The sequence below is a fragment of the Eptatretus burgeri genome, chromosome 7, assembly GCF_056783735.1.
Source record: "Eptatretus burgeri isolate ZD-2024b chromosome 7, Ebu_testis_v1, whole genome shotgun sequence".
Lineage (NCBI taxonomy): Eukaryota > Metazoa > Chordata > Myxini > Myxiniformes > Myxinidae > Eptatretus > Eptatretus burgeri.
The window spans coordinates 61,527,275-61,548,504 of record NC_140967.1 but is presented as its reverse complement, the minus strand read 5'-3'; the positions used below and the strand labels follow the sequence as shown (position 1 = coordinate 61,548,504).

General features: G+C 46.1%; 1 protein-coding gene across 7 annotated transcripts in view; it reads left to right on the top strand.

Moving 5' to 3' along the window:
- LOC147023381 (zinc finger X-chromosomal protein-like) overlaps positions 1 to 21,230 on the top strand; it is an 82,575-nt gene that overhangs the window by 55,058 nt on the left and 6,287 nt on the right. For all 7 annotated transcript variants that reach the window (XM_085888736.1, XM_085888735.1, XM_085888738.1 and 4 more), the window contains one exon: positions 10,478 to 10,624. In XM_085888736.1, the coding sequence (XP_085744862.1) occupies positions 10,478 to 10,624 (147 nt within the window). The remainder of the gene's footprint in view (positions 1 to 10,477; positions 10,625 to 21,230) is intronic.

Below are 21,230 nucleotides of genomic sequence, written 5' to 3'. Positions count from 1 at the left end.
ATACAGCTCATATACATGTCTTGTGGAATGCTGCTATTATACCATTACTGGTATAAAAGCCCATCAAAAATGACAGGTTGGAGTTATTTTATTAAACCAAGCAACTTTTACAGAAACAGTATTTTGATAAAAAAATGAAAACCCGTCTTGTGTCTCGTTCTCCACTATTTCCGCCCTCCTTTGTCTTACGTCTCTTCTCCACCTGTTGGTGTCTTCTTGGCTTTTGTTCACGTGGTGCTCTCTCTTGTGTATCACCTGTGAAGTTCGTCTTGAAGTTACTTGGTTTTGATCCTGACTGGCTCTTTGTCAGTGCTTCTTCTCTCATGCTAATTGCTTTCTTCTCTCAGCAGCACTTTCACCCATTGCCTGAAATAAATAATTTCTCGGCTTTGAATGTGTCTGCTATTATTTAAAATATCGTGTAACCGACTGACACAGATATAAACATTGTTTTATACAGGGTAGAAAAGAGTGAAAAGCCAAAAGCCTTAGAATATTTTTTTCAAGCATTAACATGTTGATGTTTGTTTAAAAAAAAAAAATTCTATAAATGTCCTGTTGTTACAAAAATACGGTTGATATGCTTATCAACATATTAGTGTTTGAAATGAAACATCTTTGTAGGCCTATGATTACTCCTAGGCTAAATGTTGGATTTTTTTTTTTTGACATCCTGTCGGACCCCGCTGTTCCGGGGGGATACGTTCCTGAAAAATGCCGCAAATGTCAGGGTCCATGAATGTTGGGGCATTATATATATATATATATATATATATATATATATATATATATATATATATATATATATATATATATATATATATATATACACACGAGGTGTGTTCAAAAAGTATCCAACCTTAATTTTTCATGCGTAAACAAATGAAGCTCGGGAGGCGTGGTTTGGTGCACGTATGTAGGCGATCCTAATTCGTATGCGTGAATATTTTCCCACCTGCAGAAGCTGTCAGTCGCCGACAGACCGCCGATGAGTGAGGAAGTGTAAGTGAGCGCTGTCGGATTTTCGTTTTTGACAAAATGACGGAAAAACTTGAACAACGCTACTGCATCAAATTTTGTGTAAAGCTTGGCGATTCCCAAGTGGAAACGATCCACAAGATTCAACAGGCCTATGGGAACGAAGCAATGGGCACCACACAGATAAAAGAGTGGTACAACCGCTTCAAAGATGGTCGCACATCAGTGGAAAGTGAAGCACGTTCTGGTAGGCCCTCAACATCCCAAAATGAGATCGTCATTGACCAAGTGAGGACCCTGCTGATGCAGGATCGTTGAATCACAATCAGAGAACTTGCAGACGAGACGGGCATCAGCATTGGATCCGTTCATTCCATTGTGACTGAGGATTTGGGCTTAAGGAGAATCTCAGCGAAGTTCGTGCCAAAGCTGCTAACGATCGAGCAGAAGCAACTCCATTTGGAGATCACACAGGGCATGCTGGAGACTGTGAACAGCGATCCCAACTTCTTCTACACAGTGATCACTGGCGATGAGACCACAGTGATCCGTCATTTTGTCAAAAACGAAAATCCGACGGCGCTCACTTACACTTCCTCACTCATCGGCGGTCTGTCGGCGACTGACAGCTTCTGCAGGCAGGAAAATATTCACGCATATGGATTAGGATCGCCTACATACGTGCACCAAACCATGCCTCCCTAGCTTCATTTGTTTACGCATGAAAAATTAAGGTTGGATACTTTTTGAACACACCTCATATATATATATATATATATATATATATATATATATATATATATATATATATATATATATATATATATATATATATATTTTTTTTTTTTTTTGCATGGACTAGGTTTGTGGAAGAGTGATTACACAGAAAAATCAGGACACAACATAACAAAGGGAAGAGTAGGAGAAAGGGGAAACACCAACAGGGTGGAGGGAGAAAGATGGAGACAGACAAACAAGGGATGCAGGTAATGAACAATGAGGGGCAAGGGAGAACGTAAATAGTGGACAATGTGGATACATAAGCAAAATTGTGTTTGACCCGTTTGTGATGTTGTCAAGGTCTGAGAAGAGGGGAGAGGCTGCTGCCGGTCTGTCAGAAGGTTGAGAGATGTCACGGCAGAGAGTGGTCATCAGCAAAGAGATAAAGAGGATTTCCAGAGAGTCATTTTGATAATTGATGAAGACTAGGAATAATATGGGGCTGAGAACAATGCCTTTGGGTACTCCAGCTTTATCAGGGAAAGGAGTTGAAAGGGTTCCGTTGAGAGCCACACGTTGTCTAAAAGAGTAGAGGAAATCAGGAATCCACGAGTGGAGTTGGCCTTGGATTCCATAGGCAGACAGTTTGGAGAGCAAGGCTGGATGTCAGACTGTATCAAAAGCTTGAGATACGGTATGTCCAGAGAGACAGCCCTGATCTCATGTCTGATATGGAGGGCCTCCATCCATTGTTGGGAGAGTAGAAGCAGCATGTCCAAGGTACAATGACCAGGTCTGAATCCGAATTGATAATCTGAGGTGAGGCTGTTGGAAAAAATGAATGATTTCATGTGAACTGCAATGATGGATTCCATGACCTTGCTGATGATTAGAAGTAAGCAAATTGGGCTGTAGTTAAGGGGATACGGTTTTGCACATTTTGATGTAATGCTGTGATGTTGGCTGATTTACGATTTCCCACCATGTAGATATCGGAGACCAGTCGTGAAGTGTAAAAAAAAATTATAAACCTAAAAAACGTGAATGTTGAAACAGGTCACACTTTATGACCGGCAAATATGTGGAGTCTGAATGGCAAATCTGCGAATAACGGTGTCGAACATTATTTATTGAAGTAGGCCTATTTCATCCAGGAATTCCTCATAATTGTTTAGACAGTTAAAGACCACGCTCATAGTGCCCATAGAAAGTGTACACCCCCTTTCAAAATTTTCACCTTTTGTTGTCTTATAGCCTGGAATTAAATTGCATTAAATCACACTTTTCTACTCTTATTTACACATCGTAACCCACAACTTCCAAGTGTAAAACAAATTCGAAAAATTTCAGAAAATTTATTAAAAATACAAAACTAGAATATCTTGGTTGGATCAGTGTCTAGCCCCCTTATAATAGTAATTGTAAATTAGCTCAGGTGTGACCAATCACCTTCAAAATCACACACCAAGTCAATTGGCCTCCACCTGTGTTAAATTTTAGCGATTCTAATTGTTTCAGAATAAAATCAGCTGTTCCTGAAGGTTTCCTCTGCTGGGTAGTGCATTTCATGGCAAAGACTCAAGCATGAAAAATAAGGAGCTTTCAAAAGACCTTTGGGATAAAGTTGTGGAAAGGCACAGATCAGGGATTGGGTAAAAGATATTTCAAAGGCCTTCAATATCCCTTGGAGCACAGTCAAGCCAATCATTAAGAAGTGGAAGGTGGATGATACCACCAAGAGCCTGCCGAGATTAGGCCGTCCATCCCAAACTGGATGACCAAGCAAGGAGGAGACTAATCAGAGAGGCCAACAAGAGGCCAATGGTAACTTTGAAAGAGCTACTTGCCTTTATGGCAAAGACTGGTCACTGTGTGCATGTGACAACAATATCCCAAACACTCCACAAGTCTGGCCTGTAGGTTGGCAAGAAGGAAGCTGTAACTCACCTTGAGTCCTGTTTGAGCTATGCAAAAAGCCACTCCAGAGATTCTGATGGCATGTGGAAAAAGGTTTTGTCATCTGAAAAAACCTTTTGGCCAAAATGCAAAGTGTTACGTTTGGCGCAAACCCAACACAGCACATCACCCGAAGAATACCATCCCTACTGTGAAGCATGGTGGTGGCAGCATCATATTGTTGCGAATTCGCGCCCGCCGGCGTGCGAATGGCCACGTAACTCGAATCGCGGCACGTCGCCCACCAGACGGACAATTCAGTCGTGACCCTCTCGGAACAACGCCGGGAGCTCGTCACGGGTGGGGGTTTAACCTCACCACGATCGTGCCAATTGCCCACCCGCGCAGGATAGGGTTGCTCGCCAAATTCGATCTACCTAAGTACCTGCGCAAATGGTCGACTGGGCGATCGTACCACGCCACAGGCCGACTCCGGACACGAACCGCTTAAGCGGTCCGTTCCGTGCTACAGTGATAACTGAGCGGTGTTATCGTCGGCCTTGACGGTTCCGATTAATTACCGGGATGTTGCATCCACTACGAACCCCTAACGTGATGCAGGATGGAGGGTCAATAAAAAAGGAAAAGAGACGAAGCAGAGCGGGAACAGTTCAACAAGCAAGCGTTTTATTCACACACACACACAGACAAGCACGTATATACAGCCATACAGTCAAAAATGCACATAAAACAGTTAAAACAATAGAAGCAAATGCAGAGCTACAACCGACTATACACGTACACATGGCAACACTTAAAACAATACTACTTGAGCCAGACTGGCGCCACCCACAGACATTTACACAAAAACCCCAAAGAAAAGAAAGAAACAAGTCGCGACTTCCCTTTTATGGCTGGTGAGTCACTCTCCCGCGACCGTCAGCGTGGTCGCGCCTGGCCCCGACCTCTCTCGCGGCTGGCGAACCCTCTCCGGCACTCCCCGTCCGGACGCGCAGGTCCACCTCACAACGGGTGCTGCCGCGTCTCCCGTCCATTCCTTCGTGACAGCGCCACTCACCAAGTCGTGGGCGCAGGACCTCTTCCCGAAGACCAACTCTCGACAAAAAACAACCGAAGACCACCAGCCAAGACGAAAAGGAAGAGGCGGAAGAGGAAGAGGTGCCCGAGCGCCCCGCCCGTGTCCGTCTTTTATAGCGCAGGACTCCGCCCTTCGCCCCGCCCCGTTCTCGGCTCCACCTTTCTTCGAGAGGGTTCCCGAAAAGGGCATTCCCTCACGCTCTCCCTCCACCCCACTCTGTGCGGGGGCCGGGGGAGTCAGTTTTTGGCTCTGGGCCAGAGAATTATTCCCCCAAGATGAGACCCCTCCCTTACATGACCTCTGACCTTTGACCTGCATCACCCCTCCTCCACTCCAAAACGCGGGGAAGATCAGGCGGGAGAAACAGGCGGGGAAACCCGCGCATCCTCGCAGTTCCCTCCTTGGTGCCTTTGTTTGCCGTTCGGAAGTGGACGTAGTGGCGAAGATGTGGTGGCGTAGATGGTGGAGGTGGCGTGGTTGTAGTGTGATTGGCGCTGTGATGGGGATGGCGTGGTTGTTGAGATGCTGTTTGTTTGAAATAAAAGATAGAAAAAGAAAAACGACTAACTCAAAGCGTCGCAGCCCGGATGGATCACATAAATTCTCTCTATACAACGGGTTTGGGCTAACTACACATGTACCTATGGAGATATCTCACCTGAGGGCCCTTTATGGTGTAATGCGAATTTCCACAGCCGTAACAATGTTATAAATAGGGATGGTTCTCATCAGCATGGACTGGGGCACTTGTCAGGATAGAAGGGAAAACGGATGGAGCAAAATACAGGAAAATCCCAGAGGAAAACCTGCTGCCCTCCACAAGAAAGCTGAAATCGGGACAGAAGTTCACCTTTCAGCATGACAATGACCCAAATCACACAGCCAAAGCGATTCTGGAGTGGATAAGGAATAAAAGATAAATGTCCTTGAGTGGCCCAGTCAGAGCCCTGACCTAAAGCCAATCGAAAATCTGTGGCGTGACTTGAAGATTGCTGTCCATCAACGTTCCCCACGCAATTGACTGAGCTTGAACAGTTTTGTACAGAAGAATGGGAAAATATTGTCCAAGAAAAGTGTGCAAAGTTGGTAGAGACCTATCCCAACAAACTCACAACTGTATTTTCTGTCAAAGGTGCTTCCACCACATATTAACTCGGGGAGTGGGGGGCGGGGGGTGGGGGTGGACACTTAACCAACCAATATATTCTAGTTTTGTATTTTTAAGTAATTTTCTGGAGTTTGTAGAGTTTGTTTTTCACTTGGAAGTTGTGGGTTACGATGTGTAAATCAAGGTGGAAAAAGTCTGATTTAATGTAATTTCATTCCAGGGTATAAGGCAACAAAAGGTGAAACTTTTGAAAGGAGATGCAGACTTTCTATAGGCACTGTATGTGGTTAACAACATATTTGTGCTTGAGTGGGGGAGGAGGGGGGACACATTCTTTAAACATGCTGCTGTTACCATCATACACATTCTTTAAACATGCTGTTGTTACCATCGTACACCCGGTTGCCTGAATCGTTTATACCATGTGTATTTGCAATAGGCCTATATGGAGCATTTACAGCTCGGTACTTGTGTGAAATAAGCCTGGCGTTGGCTTAGCAGTTAGGGTGGTGGCTTGGGATCCTAGGGTCCTGAGTTTGAATCCCGTTGGTTGCTGAATTAACACCAGGGGGTTGACTCACCCTGTCATCCTTCAGAGGTCAGCAAAATGAGCACCAGTGTACTGGTAATCAGGATGCTGCATCAGCGGCATCGCTGTGCCCATCACCAATGATGCAACCAGCAGTCAAAAAGGCTGCACACGAAGGGAGGGGAACTTGTGTGAAATGGCAACAAAATATTTAAGGAGACTAGAAGATGTGATATTTTGTAGCAAGAAGCATTATTTCAAAACGCTGCATGTACAAATGTGACTCCATTTTCTTTATCTTCTGGGACATTTTGTGTTGACGGTACAGCATCATGAGCATGCCATAGTCTGAAGTTATGGCCTAGCATCATATCAGGTGTGCTTCCATCATCTTTATTTGTTCGACATCCTACGGATGTAAATGAGCACTCGTTTTACTTTTAGTCCGTGAGCTGGACCCCCAAATTTCAGAGATCGGTATCAAACGAGGGGCAAAGCAAAGCGGCATGTCATTTTTTTGGTAGGTCATCATGTTTAGTTTCGGAAATCTCTTGCTGGCCCTTCATGCAGGTTCGTTTTTAAGCGATATCAGCTCGGGGGCGCTAGTCGGGTGTAAAAATAACAATTCCTTTTTTCGCGGTATTTTACGTCTATTCATATCCTGCATCTTATCCAATGCTCGACTGAGGTGATTTCCTATTATAAAGTCGATAAATCCTTAAATTTAGAGTGGAAATTAACTGCAAATGAATTGAATTTCAAACGTTTAAATGCGATTTTCTCTTATTTCACTGCACGCAGCCAATATCCGTTTTGTCAAGTTTGTTTTACACCAAAATATGTACATCTTTGTAATATTCTTGCTCGTTTGTAAGTAGAAATATTGTCGGAAATTGGAATCTGGCGAGAGTGAGTTGATATTGATATATACAAGGATATCTCTCCTGCAAATGACGTTGCGTTACCAAGTGCTTCTATCATTGACGGCATGGCCCTGGTCCATAAGATGAGTGGTGACAACCGAACATTTGCAGAAGTTTCCGATTAGCTGTTCCAAACTGTCTTGCAGACCTACCCAGGCAGCAAACGCATAGACGTAGTCTTCGATGTCTATCGGGATTTCTCCATCAAGAATGCAGAACGAGTAAAGCGTGGTTCATCTCAAGGAGTCCTGTTTTCGGTTATCAGCCCAACACGTAGAATAAAGAACTGGAGGCGTTTGTTGGCATGTTCTGCTCGCAAGGAAAACCTTACCCACTTCTTCGCTCAGGACTGGCAGAATAAACAGAACAAACTTGGTGGGAAGGAGCTGTTCGTGACATATGGTAGAAAGTGCTTCAGGATTACAGAGGATGGAGTCACATTGGATGTTCAGCAACTTGCTTCAAACCAGGAAGAAACTGATACGCGGCTATTGTTGCATGCAGCTCATGCCGGGGAATCCAAATTCAAGTCAGTCGTCATAGTGTCAGAAGACACTGATGTCTTGATCTTATGTCTGGCATTCTGCAGGAGGATACCGTGCAGGCTATACATGCGCGTAGCTGCAAAGGGCAGGAACAGGATACTTAGCATTGACAAAATGGAAGAAATGACGGGGGATGAAGTTTGTCTGGCCTTGCCTGGTCTACATGCATATACTGGATGCAATACGGTCAGTGCCTTTTCTGGTGTAGGCAAATCAAAGGCTTCAAGCTGATGTGCAAGGAAAAGGTGTTCCGCGATACTTTCGCAGCTCTAGGCGAAACCTGGTCCCTCACAATTGACATGTTGTCGGCACTGGAGTCATTCACCTGTCGCCTATATGCAGCCAGGACTCTCGAGATGGGCGTGAATGCCCTGAGGTTCAGCATGTGGCGAGCGAAGAAGGGGGGAGTCGAGTCTGGACAACTACCTCCATGCAAGGACTGCCTGGAACAACATGCACTTCGAGCAAACTATCAGTGTGCAGTCTGGCGACGGAGCTTGGAGGCCAATCCTGATGTGCCAGCTCCTGAGCCTGGGTATGGCTGGGTCGTTGTAGACGACGGCAATCTGGATGTTCTGTGGATGAGTGGTCCACCTGCAGCACAAGTAGTACTAGAGTTCATGTCATGCAAATGCCGCCGTGTTTGTGAACTCCCAACCTGCGAATGTATGGTCAATGGCTTGAAGTGCACAGACGAGTGTAGGCTGAAAGACTGTACCAATATGACAGACGACATAGAGGACAACCTTACCGATGGCTATACTTCAGAGGAAGAATCTGACAGTGGGGAAGAATAAGTGCAAAGTTCAGAATCAGACAGCTGTTATCATTGCCTCCCACTATGTTGTATGTAATTACCAATGAAACGTAGTAGTGAACATTGTATTTTCGGGGTACTTGTGGCTAATTACTTATGGCCACAAGTCTACAGTGTCAAAAAAGAGAAAGATCAAGTCTGGTTTAGTCTGTCGTGCATTCCGAATCATATAGTTGGGGACTGTTACAACCCCCCCCCCTTCGGATTCCCCACACTTTCAACTCAATGTTTTTGCTACCATACATGAAAAATGTATTAACGAAGAAAAGGTATTTATTATGGGCGACCTTAATGCACGAATACCAAACCTCGAACCTTTTAACTCGCAAAACGGTTATTACACAAGAAACCCAGACACTAGATCAAACCAACACGGTCAAATTATTTTGGATTTGTGCAAAAATCTCAACGTTCAGCCAAAAAAACACTTTAATAATAACAATCTTCACTGTGATGGCGGGATGACATTTCGACAACGTAAGATATGGATCTCGCAATTAGACTGGTCCTTGTGCTCTACAGAAAGCATCTCGTTAATAAAATCATTTGAATTTATTCGAGACGAAAATCTCCCGACTAATCATGCAGTCCATGATAGCTCTTCCGTTACAACTATAATGAACAGCGATCCGTCTTCCGTTACAAAATTTTGCCACAAAGTTCTTAAACAGATTTACGACTATTGATTCTTAACAAAAGTAAAATTTTCCATCTTGACTTGTAGCATACCGCTCCATGAACACAACTAAATTCAGTTTATATTAATGGACTACTACTATATATCTAAGATGTGTATACTCTCATGCTTTACCCTCTGTATGTGATGGTGGTCAATAAATAATAATAATAATAATAATAATAATAATATTGGACAGCGGCAGTATGCTTTAACATATTGTGATGTAGGCATGACATTTTCTATGCTGACTGCAATCAACAGAACTTTTATTTGGCACAGACTTGCCTCTTCCCATTTCAGTTTGCAAATCGAGAAAATGCCGACTAGTATGGGCTCCAGTCGAACTTCTGCAAAGTCGGTCTCGTTGATTTTAAAGATATTAGAGAAAAACGCGTTTGAAGATTGAAAAAGAAGTTCATTATCATTAAATAAATTACATATATAACGTAATTACACCATATTATTGTCATCAAAACACAAATTGATCTTGACAGTTAGATAATATATACATTTTACTTCGCAAACCTGCAAAGAAAAAAAATCGGTTAGTTTGACCCTCAAAGAGCGCCCCCGATCGGATAACGCCTAAAAACGAACATGGATGATGGGCCAACAAACATTTTCGTGAAATATAGGTTATTTCTCACCAAAAAAGTAATATAAGGTCTCCCTTTGCCCCAAATTTGATACTGAATTTTTGTCTAGCTCACGGACTATTTGTACATGTTGCACATCATGTGCAGCAAATTTCACCTCCCTGCACCTTGTATATTTTGTTATTTTAAAAAACGCTTCTGTACACCACCCTTAAGGCTCGGTTTGCAAGTCACCATCTACAATTCCAATAGAAGAGGTGTAATTACTCTTTTGTGAAAAATGTTTTTTGAGGTTTTTTTTTATATCCTCAAAATATAACAGAGTGAACACACAGTCGTGTTAAAAGATTGGCCTTTAAAACCCCACTCAAATCGTCCCAATGAAGGGGGACAGGCAAATACACACATACAGTGTGTAGATTAAGAAAGTGCTGTTGGTTTTAAATGGTGAATAGTTTGACCTCACGATTGCTCCTATAATCGTTTAATCAACCGTAAGACATGATGTTCCTCTGATTAATCTTTCGAATTGTTCGATCGGATTATTTTGCTTTATTGTATTGTTGTGTGTTGGGTGACATATGCAGGAGGAAGCGTAACGGTGGAGCCAGGGGATGTGCAAATAACGCAAGACACTGTGGATGTGCTGGATCAAAGTACCGCAGCACTTACTCCGCGTGACAAGATCGTGTGCATGGGCATGAAGGATCCTGTATCTGAGGTTGAGGATATTGGTATGAAATGGTGCTTCCTTCTCCTGACCCTCCCCACCTCTCCCACCATTTTTCATCAGATGAGTTGTAACTTACATTGATGGGACCACAATTAATACTTTGGCATTATATACTTTCATACAGCAGCTTATTGCATAAAATACAACACTGTGAACACATTTTCATAACCCGCATACCTTGTGAGCTTGAAGGGTTTTTATTTATTTTTAAGGGATTTAAGGGAAGGGAAAAGAGATGCTTCAAGCCTCTTCGGGGATTTCTAATTCGGCACAAGCCGAGCGAATCAAGGTCGAGGTCATTCATTCCTGATACGTGAAATACCCTGCAACCCTTGCCAGCGGAAAACACTTTTTGGAATGCCAGCCGCATTTTCCATCCAATCATCATGTAACTTTATTTTTAAAAATTATTAATGAGGATGCGTTCCGATGTTGAAAGTTTAGTGTCAATCGCTCAAGTGGTTGCAGAGGAAACATTTAAAGGTGAGGGTGGAAAAATAAAGTGGGGGGCTCAGCTGATGTTTCACAACATGTTCAAGGATGTTTCTAGATGCCTATTACGAGTTAACAATTTATTGTTATGAGGGTGTGAGAGTCTTGGATGGAGAAGGTAAATGAGTTTGTGAAGAGGTGAGGGGAAAGGGAGCAATAGGGCAATGTGAGGGTCATGTTGTGGTGGGAAAAGGACGGTCAAAAATTCCTCCATATTTGTATACATGTATATTGTTGTGGACCCGGGTTCACTACGAGGGTGGGGGGTATCCCTGGTTTTCCCCGGACTCAACAGGAATCGCAGGCCATTGCACATGAAGAACTTTGTGTCGCGGCGGGTCACTAAACAACCACAAACGCCAATGGCTTGACCATGTGACTTGGGGTCCTCCAGCTGACACCGTTTACCGAGGAAGACATGATCTCCTTATTGGGGAATCGTGCCCTTGGAAATTATGCTATTATCTATCTATAATTCCAGCAATCTGTGTGTGTGTGTGTGTGTGTGTGTGTGTGTGTGTGTGTGTGTGTGTGTGTGTGTGTGTGTGTGTGTGTGTGTGTGTGACCGCTGTTTCTCGACAACCACTGGTCCGATCTAATTGAAACTTGCCAGACATATTGCTGGGGACCTGAGGATGTGCCTTTTCAAGGTTTGATATTAATCGGACAAGTGCTTCCCAAATTATAGCCATTTATTTACCAACCAATGACAAGACACGTTGCTGCGTGGGCGTGGCCGATGGGGGAAGGGAACCTCAGCCGCGTTCCCCATTACGGGTTACAACGTACAGACTTCCGGAAAGTGATTACTTCGTGTATTCTAATTTCTCGATTTCTTATGTACATTTATGGATAATATTACTATTTAAAGATTATTCCATTTAATGTGTTGTAATTTCGTAAATACACGATTTTCTCGTCATGAACAGGAGCCTCCGTGATGGGTCTCGCTATCGGCTTCATCAAGGCACGTGACGAAATATCGGAAGTTGTTGTTGTTATTGCCTTTAGGACGCGGCTCTTGGACACATTTGTCCTTGTTTTTAAATGACAGCAAATGTACAAGTTGCAGATTTAACCTATACCTTACCTATCACCTAATAAAACAGAGTACCCATCAGACCACACACACGGAGACAAATTGGGACTGGTGCGTACGTCATGTCACCCTCCCCAACTTGGTGCTGCTCTCCCAAATGGCTCTGACACTGCTCTCCCCCACCAAGGGTCCACCAGCTCCATTGGGAGCACGAACCAACGTGTCCAGGACCAGGAAAGTAACAAGTGCGATGACGTAGGCAGAGGGAAAACGAGTGTGTGCCACGATCAGGACCCCAATAGCTTGGAGAGAGAGGGGGGGGAGAGAGAGAGAGAGAGAGAGAGAGAGAGAGAGAGAGAGAGAGAGAGAGAGAGAGAGAGAGAGAGAGAGAGAGAGAGAGAGAGAGAGAGAGAGAGAGAGAGAGAGAGACAGAGACAGAGACAGAGACAGAGACAGACAGACAGAGACAGAGAGACAGACAGACAGACAGACAGAGAGACAGAAAAAAGAAGAGAGAATATATCAGCGATTCAGCATGCCGAGCGCAGCGTTATATCCTTGGGGACAGGCGGGGCCAAAGAGCCACACATCAGTTCTTAAGCTAACGCTTCCCAACTCGCACACGGACCATTGTTACTCTCTGTTCTATGGTGATAACCCCCCACCAACGTAACAGTAGCATTTCTACACATTCACCTCAGATGTACATTTCTACACACAAACTAAGTGTCATTTTCTACACATTCACCTCAGAAGTGCACCGCTCCCTCGCAATTCCATCTCCATATGCTGCACAGCGGCATCGCCGGGCACCGAGGGCGTCCCAACAATATCGCTTGCTGGAGGATTTGTTATTTATTTATTTGGCATGAGGGCAGTATATCTGAATGTACCTCTACTTGTTGTTATTGTTTAGTTTGCATCAGGATAGTAAGGTCACCCCGCCTGTTGGGGAAGTAACCATCAGTTCCCCATGGGGTCACTTCACTGCACAGCTTCTGTCATACATGGGTGGGTTTTTTAAAGCAATTCATAAAAAAGAGTAAGTGGGTGGGGATGATCAACAGAGAGAGGAGGGTGGGAAACCTGAAAGTAAAAGGGTTGGGGTTATTCGGAATAACTGCAGGTTTGAAGCTCCAGAGAGTGAGTGAGATTGAACAACCTCAGGAAGGTCAGGTCAGGTATGGGAGCATGCGCCTGAGTAGCGGGTCGCTGCATCCACTTTCCGCCGGTACTCCAGGGGCCTCTGTCTGGCCATCCCCCAGGAAGATGCCTGGCCCATCCCCATCTCCTTGTGATGCTGATCAACCTGCTGCAACCACCAGGAACGTGGTCGGCCCATTGGCCTCCACCACTCACGAGACTCCCTCGCTGAGAGAATCTGGTGAGGAGGATCAGCATCAGGAAAATGAGCCACACCTCCGTACAGCCGCAGCTGACGCTCACGTATGCAGGTAACAAATCTCATTTGAGTCTCTCTCAGCAACCGCTCGTTGGACACAAAATCCGAACAGCGATAGCCAAGGATGCTATGAAGAGACCTGGTACCAAAGGAATTAAGTCTGCGTCTCAGATCCCTGGTCAGAGTCCAAGACTCACATCCATCGAGCAAGACTGGAAGCACCAATGATCTGAAGACTCGGACCTTCGTCCTCCCGCACAGGTACCGGCAGCGCCACACCCCATGATCCAGTGAATCCATGACTCCCCAGGCCCGACCCAGACGTCTGTTGACCTCTGGCTCACAGCATGCAGAGACATGAATATCACTTCCAAGGTAAGTGAATCTCTCCACGACCTCAACATACTCACCTCAAACAGGCACAGACAGGACAGCAGCATCCAAGATGTCATTGAAAACCTGGATCTTAGTTTTGACCCAGGAAACCCATAATCCCAGTGCCTCTGACTCCTCATTCAGCACCTCGGGGGCCACCAAAAGGATTTCTAAAGTCTCCGCAAAGATGACTGCATCATCTGCAAAACAAGGTCAGAGATCTTGACATTCTCAAATAATGCACCGCAGCCTGATCTCTCCAACGTCCTCCCCAGAATTCAGTCCATACAAGTGCTGAAAAATGTGGGGGCCAGTACACACCCCTGACGAACTCCAGTAACAACTGGAAATAAGTCAGAGATGGTACCACCACATCTCACAGCACTCTCAGTACCAGAGTGGAGGTCAGACATCAGATCGATTGGTTTTGATGGCACCCCACAAAGACCAAGAATCCTCTAGAGGGCATCCCGATTCACTGAATCAAACACTTTACAGAGATCAACATAGGCTGCAAGCAGCCCCTGCCGAAACTCTCATCTGTGTTCGGTGAGGACCCGAAGAGCAAGGATACGGTCAAGCGTTGACCTCTTTGGTGTAAACCCTGACTGCTCTGGACGCTGGTGCTCAAGCAGATGGTGACGAACCCTATCAAGAATTATCCGAGCAAAGTCCTTGCCCGGCACTGAGAGCAGCGTCACCCCTCGGTAGTTTTTGCTCTCTTGGCGATCACCCTTCCCTTTCCAGAGAGGGACAACAAGGCCCCTCTTCCAGTCGGTTGGGATGATGCCTGTGGTTCAGGCAGAGCACAGAACTGCATGCAATGACATGAGTGCAGCATTTCCACCAGCCTTGAGAAGTTCTGCATGGATGCTCAGATTCCTGGAGCTTCACCCCATTTCAACCGGTTCACCGCAGCCTGTGTTTCCACAAACGAAGGTGAACCACAGTTCATTGGAGGGTTAGCAACAGGGATTGTAACACCCCTGACGTCCAACTCGACAGCTGGTGGATCAGCCTGGTACTACCGCTCAAAGTAACCAACCCAGCAGGCCTTCACTTTGGAGTCCTCTGTCAAGAGCCCACCACCCTCCGCTCTAACTGCAGTACACCAAGGGATGGGCTTGGATGAACGCAATGCGCATTCCCCTGTAAGCGGGACGAGAATCACTTGACCACAGGTGATGCTCTCCCCCCTCACAGATTCCTCGCACATAGGCCTCCTTGTCCACCCTTAGCGCACATACAGTTTTACGCCTCAGCTCCCTGAACAACTCAGCTCTGCCATTCAGCCTGGCCTGCGACTCTGGTCAATGGTATCCAGTGTCCCTTGAGAGACAAAATTATTTTTCGCCATACGGTGAGTTCCAAGACATCCACCGCAACATCAAGGATGGTGGTCTTGGAGACACTCCACAACTCTTCAGCATCTCCCAAAGCACCCAGACCCCCCAAAGCTCCACTCAGCCTGTTCACAAACTCCTTAGCTACCCTCTCATCCTTGAGCTTGCCAACATCCAGCCTAGGCTGGGATGGTACAATTCTCCTGGATTTAAGGTGCAACCTAAGAGTTTCCACAACGAGCCTGTGGTCAGTATTGAGGAACTGAACACTCCAGTAGACCCTGCAGTTCTGGATCATCCTCCAGAGACCATCAACGAGCACATGGTCAATCTCGTTTGCCACACCGCCAGTGTTGGAATACCAAGTCCAGCGATGAGCCTGTGGGTGCTGAAACCACGAACAAGCCACCCGAAGTCCATGACTTCTTCCAAAGCGAAGGAACTTAGTGCTATTCTGGTTCACAGTTCCAGACCCTTGGGGGCCAACACACGTCTCAGAACCATCCCTATCAATTCCAGTTGATGCATTGAAATCCCCCAAGATGAGTAAAGCATCTCGCCTGGGACACTGATCAACCACAGACTCGAGCGTGGCATAGAATGCGTCCTTCACAGTGAGATCACTCGCCTCAGTCGGAGCATATACAGAGACCAGGGAAATGACACCCAAGGAGTGACGAATCTTTTGTCTTATAATGCACTCATTGACCGGTGTTACTTCAATTATCATTGGGGTTAGCTTATTGGTCACAGCTACAGCAACTCCTTGGCCATGGTAACCATCAGAGAGACCAGACCAATAGTAGGTGTAATCACCTGCCATGATCTCACCGCAATCAGGTCTCAGAACCTCAGAGAGTGCTGCAATACCGATGCCCAAACGCTTGAGCTCAAATGATAACAGAGACAGGTGGTCGTCCTCTCTTCGCGAATGGACATTTCAGGCACCTACCCGAAGGGACCGCCTCAGGTTAACCCATGGAGACCGCCATCTGGTGGACGACTCCTCAGCACCACCGCGACACACTCTCCCGCAATCTGACCCGGAAATGTTATCCCGTGGTTTTCCTCCTCTCATCAAAGATCGGGGGTCCCGAAGGCTTTGCCCCAATCCTGTCATCCGGTGAGCTGCCCTGCGAAGGGGAGCTGCACAGGAGGTACTTCCACAGAGTGGGTCTTCAGATTTTTTTTTTAATGCTTTTGGAATGTTTTGCGGAATGAAGTATTTTACGGTGGCCGTAATGCAAATCCTGCCATCAACCTCCTAATAAAAAGTAACCCACCTACAGGAGGATGTCCGCAGACACAGTTGGGCACTAGATATGGATGGCCGTTGGCTCACAAGGAGCTCCTCTGCTCTTTGACAAGTTTTATTCTTCATACTGCTGGGTGTCCATATCGTACACCCTCCTCACCAAGAAACTTGGTGGGGGAGACGGTTTAGTTGCCAACAACCCGACCATGGAACAGGTTAGTACAGGTTTACATGGTACCTGAAGTAAGTCACAGATCTAATCTGACCTGACAAATAAGTTGGTTCCACAGGTGGAAAAAGAGGAACAAATGAGTGGAGCTGAGTCTTGGTTTTGGATTTTGGCCGTTTTTGGGTCTAGGCAGTCATGCAATCCTGATTTTCAGGTTGGCAGCTGGTGTTTGCCATGCTGAGACGATGGGGGCATGGGTGGTTTTTGTGTGCAAAAAAAAATCAAAGAAAAAAAATCACCCAAATCACCTTTCTGAAACTGACAAGCAAAAACAGCTGACTGAGTCGACCATATTCACTTTTGAGGTCATCTGTTAGCTGTCTAGTCTTTGACTTGGTTTCAGGCTGTGTACATTTGAAGTGTCATTTGATTCTTCTTGATTGGGCTATGGATCGATTTGGTTCTGCCAATAAAAACATCCTTCACATACTTGGTATACCTTTCCTTCCCTAATGCTTTCAGTGTGCAAACTGTGCCCACCACAGTCTTATCAACACAGTCGTGAGTTATCAAGATTCATGAGCTCCAGGAATGTGTTGCCCATCGAAGATAGCATATTGTTGCGAATCTGGAAGCCATGAGCACACAACCTACAAGTCCCATAGATCAGTTATATCGGTAAGTACATGTTGCCAGTTAGGGTCCCGATCCTAGTCTGATGGGTAATTAAATGTTCATGCACTGTGGTGTTATTTAGATAGTTAGGGGTTTACTTTTATTTTTACACCACCAACATCAACGTCGACTGCATCGCATCACCCTCACCTTCACTTCGCTTCCTTCACCTCACTCTGGCCGACGTCATGGTGGGCGGAGTTCAAGGAGGAGCCGTGCGGCGGCCCTCGACCAATCAGCATGCAACGGGTGAGGTGACCGTGACTGCGCGATTTGTGCGCCAAAACCAGCCAGTGAGAAAGGGAGGGTCGCGAGGAGCCCCCCCCCTTCTGAAGAGGGGGGTATAATTATAGGCGCGTTCAGGGCGTTCTGAGAGTTCTGGCAAGGAAGTGAACATCTGCACGCAAGGGGGTGGAGTGATAAAGCGTCTGCGCATGGAGTGGTTGCGGCAACGGAGGGTCTTCTCCTGCCAGCTTTCGCCCTGCCGATTTTGTTCGCCTGGAGCCCGGTCATGAGGGCGTCTGGATCCTCTGGATCGTGCTGGGGGTCCAGTTCTGCCCCGAGGACCTGGTCCTTGAAGACCGTATGAGGCGGATAGGTCCGAAACAGGCCTCAATAAAGACCATTTTGGTCCGATTCTTTTGGGTGTGTGCGTATGTGTGTTTGTGGCGCCAGTCTCTAAGTAGTGAATGGTATAAGTGCTTTTTGCTTGTACATATGTGCATTTCTTTTAATCGGTTTAACTCTGCCCTTATGTGCTCCCCTCATTCCCCCCATTGTGAATAAATACCCCGATTGTTCAATGTTTCAGCTCGTTCGTGTCCTTTCCTCCATTGGCTTAGCGTGCTGCGTGTTGGGAAATTCGCCAGGCTGTTGCCGTTGTAATGGGATATTTGTGACCGATGGATCTCAGCGATAAACCGCTCGGATCGCACACTGTTCGAGTACGCTAAGCGGCTCATTCTGTTCAGGTGCCGTCGAGGGTGTGGAGACTCGGTAAATCGCCACGTGGTCTCCAGGTATTTTGAAAATTGGCGAATAACCCTGTACCACGTCGTAGAAATATTGACGCTTCACGGTCCGATAAGGGACCTGTACTTTTTCGGAGTTTTCCGAAAAGGTACGACCTAAATTCCAGGTGATCGGTCGAGCTGACTCTGCTGCTCCATCTAGCGATCGTGCTCATGGCCGACGCCCGGCTCCGCAACAGTATCACATAACTTGTTGACCTGTGTTTTGAATGTCTGTTGAGTTGCTAGGCCTTGTTCATGGCTCTGGGTATCACTTTTGTCATCTTCTGAATTTTTCTCAACCCCTTGAAGCCGGGCTTGATCTGGACCGTTATTGTTTTGATGCACAATTTTCTGTGAAACCGACTGCATTATTCGAGTCCTTTTACATCTTGTTTTCTTCATTAGCCTGATCCAAAGGCACAGCAGAAAACTTTCTGTGAGTCTTTGTGAAGGTCCAGCATCTTTGGAACACCTGCTTGATGGTTTCTGGAAGAGCTTTCATATCCCGTCTGTGTACTGGGAACCAGCGGGCATAATTGGTGTGATTTAATGCAAAGAAATTGGGTGGAAGTATCTCTGGTATTTCAACATACAGAGAGAAGTTTTTTTCATGATGAGAATGAATGAAGATCAGAAAGTATCAGTTTCTAAGTTAAGAATAATATCCCAAAACATGAATGTGGGACTCTTTTGGACAATCTTTCTTCCAATTCTCGAATGCCTCCATCATACGAGCCATAAAAGGCGTGGCAAGCATCCCTCTGCAGCTTGGCTAAGGATAGGGCCATGACTCGGTGCGCATATCTCGTCCTGGCTACATGTGATGCCGTGACAGTCAGCCATTCCAGAAGAGAATGCCGGCTTGACTAAGAGCTGTTCACCCACATTATTCTAACAGATCACCAACCATCCTCCATAAGGCTACCTCAATATGAAGGCCTCACAGCATTACAATGTATGAATCATCACCATACATCTCAGGCCAGTGCCATTGTACATATTTAGCGAAAGCAAGGAATGGCTGATCAACTGCTATCACTGGTATCCGACCAGGATTGCACCTTGCAGTTATTTCTCTTATAATGGTCATTCCATGCTTGACCATGCCAACTGTTGCTGCTTTCTCCAAAGATGTAGAACAGAATGTGTACCAGCTTGTACTGTTTCTTCTGACTGATAATCTGCATGATATAAGCACCCCAAGCGACACAATCACCCTTCCCAATTTACTTGGTGGCCCCCTCCTTTTCACCAAGACTTATGCTATGGGGGAGGGGGGGCTAAGCAGCGTACAGACCCTGCACCGTTGTCTTTTGGCACTCAGGGTCTTCCAAAAGTCTATTCCTAACTATACTCTGGGGCCCCACATGCTCCAGACTGTGGCACCCCCTGTAGGTTTCATGGCTCCACCCGAGCCGGAACTATGCTCACCAACTCAGTGGGGAGCCGTTCGGGTTCTATAACTAACCAGTCCATCACTAATGGCAGCTCCCCTGCTGGTATTCCTTCTTCTTTTTCCTTGTCTATTCAACTCACACCATTTGCCATACGACACATCCGCCCTCACGTTCGTGTTTGCTCGTGCCCTTTTGCTTGCCATCCCATGCTGGCGCACACGGTGGTATGACATTGACCTCTCGCGCCGACAGCTTGGCAGATAATGAGGTGCACGCTTCGCATACTGGTGGTTGTGTCTCAGCCACGCACCTGCAGTGCACAGGCAGCTCGCATGCAGGCTTCACCCCATGCTGCTTACACTCAGGTACACACACCCTCCCAGGAAGAGTCCCCATCGAGATATGTGTTACCTGGACTCCCCATTTACACCATTTCTGGGTGTCCACGTACCTGGTTGTAGCAACCTCCAGCTCCACCAGACAATCCTGCCTCTTATCTGGCTCTTGCAGCACAAAGTCCGGCACATGTGGGGTTGTACACAACTTGCTCCTTATCACCGCAACACATCCTGACGCCTCCTCTTCGACACATTTTTTGTTCCCCTGGTGCTAACTGTAACCTCCTCACGCTCTCCATTTCTTTGTTGCATTCTGCTTCTGTTTTATTTTCTCTCTGCTCCCATTCTGGTGCTGTTTCTGTGTTCTCTAGTCACTTTTCATCTCCCTCTACTTCCTGAGCAGCCCTTGCATCACTCACTGTGGTCCTAAATCCCTTTCCCACTCTGGCTTGGCCGGCTGACATTTTCTGCACCAGCCTCTCATTCAGTTCTGCATGACCGTTGTTTTGGCTCAGATGGCCGTAATGCTGGCCTTTAATTCGTCAAATGAGGCCACAAATTTAGCTTTCGATTCTGACTGTGTGGATGCTGCTTTGGCCTGTGAGTCTTCCATTTTGGGCATTGATTTATACTGTCTTGCCTGCCCAGCTTTCATTTTGGCATGAGGCTTGCCATCATGGCCATTGTGTTTCTGGTCTCTGCCGTGGGTAAAAACAGGTTGACGGTGGTTGAGAAGGCGATCCTTGAATTTCCTGGGGGTGTGGGGGGGGGCACTGAATGGGGATGACAGCTGTATGATACAAAGAACTTGTTTTGCTATACTACCCCTCTGCGCGGTTCTTTGCCATGGTGGTTTGATTTTAAAATTTGCCCGCCAAAAACGTCAAAAAATTTGTGCCAAAAATAAAAAAGGTTTTAAAAAATATTTTCTTTTCTTCAAAGGGCTTTTGCCTGACAGCAATCACCGTTTTGGGTCTGAATCTCACCTTTGAACACCATACCAGTGAACCATGGATGGACACATCAAATCTTCCACCAAGATGGTCACCAATGTAGGGACAGATAGTCCTTGGAGTCTGTATGCGCTCTGTTCAGGAGAGCTGAACAGA